We start from the raw sequence: 9,122 nt of genomic DNA on the forward strand, positions 1-9,122 counted from the left end.
AATATAATCCAGCTCTTCCAGTCCTCAGATCTTTTCATCCTCAGCAGGGTCTGCCAGAGTTTAGGGGGGTCCCTGCCAAACACAACAGGAGCCAGCGTGGGGAACAGTGTAGCCCTCATACCTGAGAGAGGGCGGGAGGGGGTGGGGCCAAGAGGTCAGAGGTCACCACTTCCTGTCCATCATCATACTGGAGCAATTAACATAAGGGAGGAAAATTCCAACATAATTACAAAGATAAATGTTAATTTTTTTAGTTTGGGGTCGTCACACAGATTCCACACTCAACTCCTGACTTTGGTACTTCCATAAGGGAGCAGTTTTTGTGTATCTTATACATATATGTCCAGATTAACCTTGTGACCCTGACTAGGATAAATGGATGGATGGATGGATGGATGGATGGATTTCAACTGCAAAGAGAGCAGGTATCACAAACCAGCTCAGGACCATCACTGTGCCCCTACACCTCCTCCCCCCAATTTTGGCCCGGGGTCTCCCAGAGCGCTCCAAACGCGTTTGCCGTGTTTGCCGGCAGTAGGAGTGGGAGGAGCGGACTTCACATGGGTGCCACGCTGCAGTAACACCTCAACATGCCGCTCCACCGATCCTGCCTGCATGCGGGGTGCCAGCTGTTCTGCAGCATGTTAGCACTGTAGCACTGCTTCAGAGCCACTGATAAAACCATGACTATCCTACACGGCACTCAGCCGACCGATTAAATCTAAACACTGACCGACTTCCTGGTATCGGCTGGCTGGGGGCGTCGACACGCTTCACGAACCCAGTTAACACCACATGGAGGACCGGACCCCCGCCCAGAACCGTGACCCTGGATCAGAAGCACGGGGCAGCGATGAGAGACGGGCCTGCGGGAGATGAAGGCCAGAGGGCGGGCTGCTGGTTAGCACGATCTGGGGGGGGGGGGGGGGGGAGGTTTGGAAAGGCCCCATCACAGTGGGTGGAGGGGCAGCAACACCCTAGTTCAGGGCCTGTAGCTGTAAGGAGAAACCCCCCCCCCCCATCCCTGCACACAGCTGCAGCATGCGCTGAATATTTCGACGCTTATTCCAAAGTCCCAGACACACCCATCAGGAAAAGTAGGGGGGGCTGGTCGGCTACCGTTTACCCAGCAGCCGTGATCCAAAGTGAGAGTGGCGGTCACCCAACTACCCGCCAAAGGGTGAAGAGAAGGCTTTCGTGAGGCATCAAGATTAGGATGGAGAGCATCTTCACGCGGGATGTAACCGTGACGACCCACGAGGGCCGCGGTCTCAGGCTGCCCGGTTGTGGGCCAGAACGCACACAGGCTCCTACTGCCAGGATCCAGCCCATTTAGCACATTAAACACCAGCTCTGTGCTCTTTCCAGAACCACTGATCCAGCACAGGGGGCAGGGCGCCCGGAGCTCATGCCAGGAGAGAGAGAGCTGCAGGCAGGGGACACTGACAGCACAAGCACAAGCCAAATGCATTTGGACCGTGGTGGGAAGGCGATTCAAACCCACAACCTCCTCATCCAGTTGTGCTTCACCTCAAACAGCAGACCACCAGGCTCACTGACACCCTTCTGGGGAGATCTCAGCGGTCAGTGCTCGCAGTGCAGACCCTCAACGGCACCGTCACTAACTGGACCATTGAGGTCAGAACCAAAGATTAGTACGCTTTGTGTTCCCTGGAGGGTAAAAACCCAAAACGTTTCCGGGAGGGCGGTCACGCTTGTCTTCACTAGAGACGGCATTACAGACCGCCCCTAGCAGAACATCGTCAGATAAGCCCGTCCTTCTGGACCGGGTCAGGCTGCATCCCAGGTGGCCGGAGACTTCTGCTCACTCAGACCGTCAGGCTGATGACTCTGTGGAGCCTTTCCGTGCGCGCGCACACAACACACACACACACACACACACACACACACACACACACACACACACACACACACACACAGCTTGTACGTGTGAAGAAACAGACGCTATGGTTTAAAGAGCATTCCCGTACACACACAGCTTGCGCCGGAGACCTGTCAGACGTAGTGACCTAATGAGGTCGTCTGATCCACTATTGTGACAGCTGGCTGCACTAATTAAAACCAGCAGGGGGCGGTCAGCGATGGCAAAAGCTCACAGACCCCAAGAAACACGTCCCGTTTAGGGTTTAGCGGGGGGGTGGGGGGGGGAATTACGACTCCAGCACAGTGGTAGCCTCAATTCTTCAAGGGTCCCCATACAGACACATTCCAGGACTTAAACAAACCATCACTCTGGTCAAAAGGGTAGGATTTACCCACAGCAGCAGGGCAAAGATAAGCTCTGCATCCAGTAATCAGCAGGTCGGGTACTGAAAACTCCCCCCCCTTTCCATGGAGACTTGGACACAGTCAGAAAAATCGGGATATCAATCTGCCCCTTCACACAAAATACCAGACCGTTCCCTGCACACAATCCTCACAGGACAGAAAGTCACTGTTTGGCTCCCCCCCCCACTTTCTATGGCATCAAAAGCCACTTTACATGGGCCTACAGACCAGAGTGACATGCACCCACTAAACAAGGAACACAAAGCCAGCCCCCCACCCGTAATAAACAGTGGGGCATCGCTGAGTTGCTTCGATTTGAAAAGCGACATTCATTCATCAGAGCCGTGACTGCAAAACAGAGATCAATAGGCCTGATAGCTGCCGCGTCTCGAACCCCAGCTACGGTGATAAATCACGCAGAAGCTGAAAGGTGGGACACAGACAATGGAGAGGCGAGCGAATAGAAACTAAAATAGGAGCAGTGTTCCCAACACAGCAGATTCATCACAGCTGTCTTCCTTTGCCTCGTCATGTAACAATTTGGTTTTGCACAAAGTGAGAGCTTGACGCATCCACAGCATAGCTTTCCCCACGCTTATTAATGCTTCAGATTTACAGAGAGGAGCCTCAAATCACACGAAACTCAGTCCGCCAGTCAGAGGACACTTCCATAATCTCAGCCTGAATCCATCCATCCGTCCGTTAAATGGCACAAAGTCCCCCAGCTGAGAGCAGTCTGAAACAGGACACACCAATACCAACTTACCAAATATTTTATTTAGAGAAAGTCTGATCAGAAGTTAAGGAGCAGAGATATGTGAATTCAGTGTTATTATTAAGTATTAAAACTGATGCAGTGCATCTACAATCTCCAACTGCAGAGCCAGTGAGGCCTGCAAACGCTCACTGGATGAGTCTTTGCTTTCTGGTTGTTTATCAGAAATATCATAAGTGCTGTAAAATCGTCTAATTGCTGCACATTGTTGAACGCGGTGATGGCAGGACCCTGTGGGTGAAAATTCGTCAAGGTCTGCTGGAGCTCCCTGGAAAAGACCCAGAAGCTTCCAGTAAGGAAGCAGAGTCAGAGGGGAATTCCTATCAGGCTGCACGGAACGCGCAGTGCCAGCGCGCCACACCCTCCGCCCTCGCCGGAGCTCCAAGGTCCCCTGTTCCTGTCATGGCCGCTGCCAATGGACTGCTGGCCTCAGTCCATGGTGACCCCTTCGGGCAGCTCCACCACCACTGGGGCGCAGTCCTCGAGGTCCACATCGAAATCCCACCGGAACTTTTTGGTCAGGTGGGCCTTGAAGCCCTCTGCCCGCTTCCGGAGCACAGCGTCCACCTCGGGGCCACTGGTAAACTGGAAGAAGTGCTGCCAGTGCAGAGAGAGCGGAAGGAAAGACACAGAAAACCAGCGTGACTCCAAATCCCGAAGCAGAAAAACTCTAGACTGTTACTATGGAAACCTAAAGAAAAGCTTTAAACTGTTCAAACTATTTAGTTTGAAATGTAATGCCGTATCTTACCTTAATTACTATTGTTCATTTCACAAAAATATTTAGTCACAGGTTAGATTGACCAAACAACATATTGTACTGCCTTTTAATTTGACCGATGCTGCATTTAATTTCAGATCAGGACAGGTGACAGGCATTTGGTCAGAGGGGGTCCAGCTCTCTTTTTATATTTATATAAATATGACAATCACGGGGTCTGTACCTGCAGCGTGTTGGTCAGGAAGTTCTGCTGCGACACAATGTCCACGAAGAAGTCAGGCGGGATCTCGGCCAACTGGCGGTACAGCACGGCGATGAGGCCCAGGTACAGGGCGCTGCGAGCCCGCACTGCCGCCTCCGAGCGGCACAGGAGCTCCAGCAGCCGCTTCCAGTGCTCGAAGGCCTCGTAGGCGTTACCGATGATGAAGCAGACGAAGGCGAACTGCAGCTCGCCTGCGGGACGGGGACGGGGGGACAGGCCACGGGGGTCACCGGTACTGCGCACTGACATTACCGGAGAATATCAGGGTTGCCAGCTCTCACACTCACCCAAGAAATCTTATGGCAAATATATATTATTCCATTATAAACCTAAAATGAACAACATCGAAAGCGTCGGGGTAGTTTGCAGACCTTACAGACTATTTAGAAGGTAATAAAACTGTTACGCACATGTAAATGTGTGTGCAGACTGTCAGAAATTAATAACCTCACACCACTCAGGTGACCAAAGTTGGCAACGCTGGAATATTCCATTTGGTGACACTGTATTGGTTTTACACTCGCTTCAAAAAAGATAATACATGTAAAATAGCATGAAAAATGGGTGTTTGTTCATGTCACAGCAAATTGCACGGTATATATTCAACAGCAGATTCGGACCAGAGAAGAGAAGGCGTTAATCGTAGAATTAATGGTGCTCATTAAACACAACACATTCTGTATTTTAATTAAAAGCAATTTGATTTAAATTTAGGGAGTAATTAAAACATTTGTGATTCTTCATCCGCTAAGTAAATCGATTTAAACCTAAATCAAATCAAAGGATCGATGTGCTATAATTTACCCCATCCACGAAGATGAACCAAAGCGGTGTATTACTTTAACCAGAAATTACCTGGTACGTAATGAGTTAATTAAACGGCACACGAACTGGGTCTGAGCCATAATCGGTCTCTGTGCAAAATGGCAACACATGCAGGAAACTAGGATCTGCGGTGCCCCAAGTGAAAGGAAAAGGACCCCATAAAACACATAACGTTATCTGCAGCGCCGCCGTTAGTGCGCCCTCTGCCGACGGGGCTCACCCAGGACATGCAGGGGGTTCTCTTTGTAGTTGGCCTCTAGTAGGCGCTCTAGCGCGTAGCTGTGGTCCATGCTGAACTGCGTAATCTGCGCTGGCGTGGCGCCCGGCGGGTACGTCTGCTTGGGAATGTGGGAGAAACGCAGCTCTGTGCCGGCCTGCTGCTTCATGCGGGGGAGTCGGTCCAGGCCCTCCTGCATGCTCTGGCACTCGGTGTCGTTGCGGGGCAGGTTGTGCTCCTCCCGGTCCTTGGTGAGCGGGAGCCGCAGCTCCGGCACCACGTCACTGAAGGAGCAGACTCTGCCGCTGAGGGGCTGCAGGCCGCTGGCCACCTCGAAGGTCAGCCGGTCGGTCAGAGAGACCCACTTGCGCATGATCTCGTACGGGTATGGCCCCAGGAAGGGGTCCAGGTCCCGCAGGCCGGCCGCCACACGCCCCACCTCGTCGTCGTCGTCGGAAAACTTAAGGTCCTCCTCCTTGGCGTCCCAGTGGGCCAGCAGGACCTGACGAGGCTTCAGGGACAGGAAGAGTCCCATGCGAGGGCCTATCTCCCTATCTTTCCAAACCGAACTGTAGTGCAGGAAGTGGAGCCCGGGAGGGATCATCTTGACCCCTCGGAAACGCGGGCCCACCTGCCAGCTCTTGTAGTCGATGCCCAGCTCGGTGCCTTCGGGTACCCCCAGCAGCACCAGCGAGGCCCCTTCCTCAAACAACCGTCTTGCTAACTCCGGGTCCATGTCCCCCTCTGCCATGACTAACGATAAAGAACAGCGTTAAAGCCGCCAGCGTTTATCTAAATGCTGCGGTGTTGGTCCTATTCTCCCCCCCATGCAAGAATTTCACGAACTGCTGCTCTCAGACTAAGCGAATTTCTGTGGCGATTCACACGCCAGCTAGACGACTTTAAAAAAACCGTGAAGCTGCCTATGCGTCTTAATACATGTTAACGACAATTTGAAGAAAAAAATACCGAACGTAAGCATAATGAAAAAGGTTAAACCATCTTACCTTTGCTTCGTTGTAACAAACCCTTAGCTACATGCGTTTCTGCTTATAGGTCCGTCTTTAATTTTTGTCCCCCATAAGAGGCAGACACCAGCGTAGATTGGTTCCGTGCAGTCTGCAATACAGCTTCCTTTCCTATGTTTAATATTATCTTCAAAATTCTTATTTTAGTTTAATCGCATGATTAATAAAGCACATTCTCCTTTAATTCACATTCTCGTTTTAATTGTTTATATAGCTTATATAGCTCTTAAAATATATTTGCTTACATCAACAGGATGCCACTTCAAACATGTACTACAAAGTGTTGTTCTAATACACATCAACTCTACCTGATCTTTAAAACTCACTTTATATATTATTAATCTTCATATTATATATTATGTTATATACTGATTAATAGACTGAATATAATGTGTTCCCACTAGAACAAAGCTCGCATTTTTTTTTAGTTCAATACAAGAAATTTACCCAACTGTTACACACATTAAATATACTTATTGAATTATTTGCTTAGAGTGATCTGTACAACATTAATGTTCACATACATCCATATATTGTGTGTACATTCAAACAATTCCGCTATGGTTGCTATGACAATCAAATGTACTGGATACATAGAAAATAGAACATTTATTTATAGATGTTTGTTAGATGACCCTCTTCTTAGCTAAAGAATTGGAGAAGGAGAGCATCTGGAGCATTCAGAGAGCCAGTCCTTTATGCCCTCCTCTTTGGCTTTGGCACGTACACGGCCTGCAGCTTCTGCCAGCAGAGTACCAAAGCCTCAATAATTTTCTTTTTCTTCTTTCTTTTCCTTTTCGGGCCCATCCTGCAAATTTCACACTTTGGTCTTTTCACCTGCACCAAAATAGACGAAAAAAAGACTGTTCATTAGATAACCTGACATTTCAAGGTGTAGTTTGGTCATAGAGCAGCAAGCACCCAACGGTATGTGGCCTGACCGATATGTGCATGGGTCTGTATTTTGAAACATGTGTGAGTCTTACCAGATCAGCCTGTTTGCAGTTCTCTCTTAATAATTGATCCATCTTCTCCACCACCTTCCCGACTTCCTGCTTTTCCCTTCGTTTACTTTGGCACTTGAACAGCTGTGTCATTCCGTAGATCGACCGTAAGATGTGCTGCGCCTACAGAACAGACATGTCGACATTTAGGGCCCTCGGCTAAGTGTCTCATTCGTCCGCCACTGCAGCATTTTGTGTGAGAAACTATTAGCCAAGGGAGAGAATCAGAAGGATGCCAGTTCATATCTAATGGTCAGCAAAGTGATGTCACTGTTGTGCCCTTAACACCAATTGCTTCTGGGACACCATCTGACCCTGCTTTGTCAACCACATAGCTTTAGATAAAAGTGTGTTCTAAGTAAATAAATGTAATGGGAAAATTCAGTATAAAACAGGGAAGACGATCGTTTCAGGTGTCAAGCTGCTGCTGATGAGGACAAAAGCGAAGGGACAGTGTCTCTACAGACTGCTTTGGTACGGTGTGACAATAAAACTGATCCCTGTATTTGGGGCTGTGCAGGAAGAACTTCTGAACAATGCAATTCATCCAGGTCCAAGCAACTAGAGGAGGCAGGACCAAGACATCTGATTGGTTGGTTCCACCTCCTCTACAATCTGATTGGTTATCTCTCAGAACCAATCATTTTTCATTCTGCCCTCAGGCAATTTTTATGGAAGTAAAACTCCCATGAGCAATTCATCCATACCATGGGCTGGCATCCCAACCAGTGTGCCCTGTCCAACGCCCTACGTTACTTAGCATAGGATTCATGGCCACCCTTACCCTTACTGGACAGGTGGCCATGGAAGAGCAAACCAGTCCATTATGTGTAACTACATAATATTATTTTGAACTGGGAGTGTACCATTTTAACAAAAGCTTTGAGTGATTGATTTGGTAAATTGGCTACACATCTGAAGAGATTCATCCAAAACAGGCTAGACAGTTACTTGATCAAGTTTCAACAATGCCATGGTCAGTGGCTAATCATTTCTAATCAGTGTCACCTATCTGCCATCCCTGAAGCTGAATTATTTATTTTTTTATTATTATTATTTATTATTTTTTTTTGTGGTTCAGGAGTTCTGACTCTTCCTACGGCTGATTGAAACCACAGGTTTAAATTGAGAAGCAAAACAAAGACTTCCATTGAAATCTTGGTCCAACTTCTAGGCCCATTTGCCATAGCATTGTGGTAATGATGGAAAAATCGGGCTGTCATTGTTCTTCGCTTTATGCTGGTTTTCGCGCTACGTCAGAAACCATAAACATAAACACACAGACCTATTACCTTTGCTGAAGGACATCGATCCTTTTCTTTGGATGTAGTGTAAATGCTGGTCAGATTCTAGTGGACAAATACAAATTCAATTTTAGTAATGTTAAAAAAAAATCAAAGTAACCTTGATTTAGATCTAGGACACATGCATTTATCTTAGATTTTTCGAGACAATGTCTGTTGGCAACCCAGAAGAGGGCAGTACAACACAGATTCAAAGTGAAAAACACCGAAACTACAATTAGCTTTTATGTAACATATTCCGACTGCAAAACATTTTGAGTGAGATTCTATATGACGTCAATAAATAAAATACCTTAATTTAGACTCAATCCTAAGAATATTCCGTTCCCTTAAGGTCTTTGAATTTAATAACGGCTTAAACATCTTATCCATTATCATGAAGTAAACAAAAAGAGCTTATACTGTTAAATCGAAATGGATTTAACATCCATTTCATCTTTAATTACCCATTATTGAACTCGATGGGCCACACGTACCAAGTTCTGCAGCTCAATGAGAATCAGCGCTTTGTAGGCGCTGAGTATCTCTGAGTAGTTACACTTGCATCTGCTGTAGGTTATGCCCCCAATGAGTAATGTTACTACAAAGATACAGAGCACGGGCCTGGCGACGCACTGGAAAGCGAAATGAATGAGGGAGACAATGAATGAACCAACAAAATCAGACGTTCAAACAGCGCATATGCATGGGGCCATAT

General features: G+C 47.8%; 1 protein-coding gene across 1 annotated transcript; it reads right to left on the reverse strand.

The window, feature by feature from the left end:
- Positions 1 to 3,044: 3,044 nt before the first annotated feature.
- On the reverse strand, positions 3,045 to 6,200 carry aar2 (AAR2 splicing factor). Its single transcript, XM_023798992.2, has 4 exons — positions 6,097 to 6,200; positions 5,093 to 5,842; positions 4,009 to 4,238; positions 3,045 to 3,661 (listed from the first exon to the last, which is right to left on the reverse strand). Exons 2-4 carry the CDS (start codon positions 5,838 to 5,840, stop codon positions 3,494 to 3,496), a joined length of 1,146 nt encoding a protein of 381 aa, XP_023654760.1. The 5' UTR covers positions 5,841 to 5,842; positions 6,097 to 6,200; the 3' UTR covers positions 3,045 to 3,493.
- Between the last annotated feature and the right edge of the window lie 2,922 nt (positions 6,201 to 9,122).

Source organism: Paramormyrops kingsleyae, chromosome 18 (assembly GCF_048594095.1).
Source record: "Paramormyrops kingsleyae isolate MSU_618 chromosome 18, PKINGS_0.4, whole genome shotgun sequence".
NCBI classification, from domain to species: domain Eukaryota; kingdom Metazoa; phylum Chordata; class Actinopteri; order Osteoglossiformes; family Mormyridae; genus Paramormyrops; species Paramormyrops kingsleyae.

Excerpts from the sequence above, each read along its gene's own strand:
- aar2 (XM_023798992.2), bottom strand. The coding sequence starts at position 5,840 with ATGGCAGAGGGGGACATGGACCCGGAGTTAGCAAGACGGTTGTTTGAG. Across the intron at positions 4,239-5,092 it reads GAACCCCCTGCATGTCCTGG|GCGAGCTGCAGTTCGCCTTC; the intron begins GTGAGCCCCGTC and ends CCCGTCCCGCAG. Across the intron at positions 3,662-4,008 it reads TCCTGACCAACACGCTGCAG|CACTTCTTCCAGTTTACCAG; the intron begins GTACAGACCCCG and ends CTGCACTGGCAG.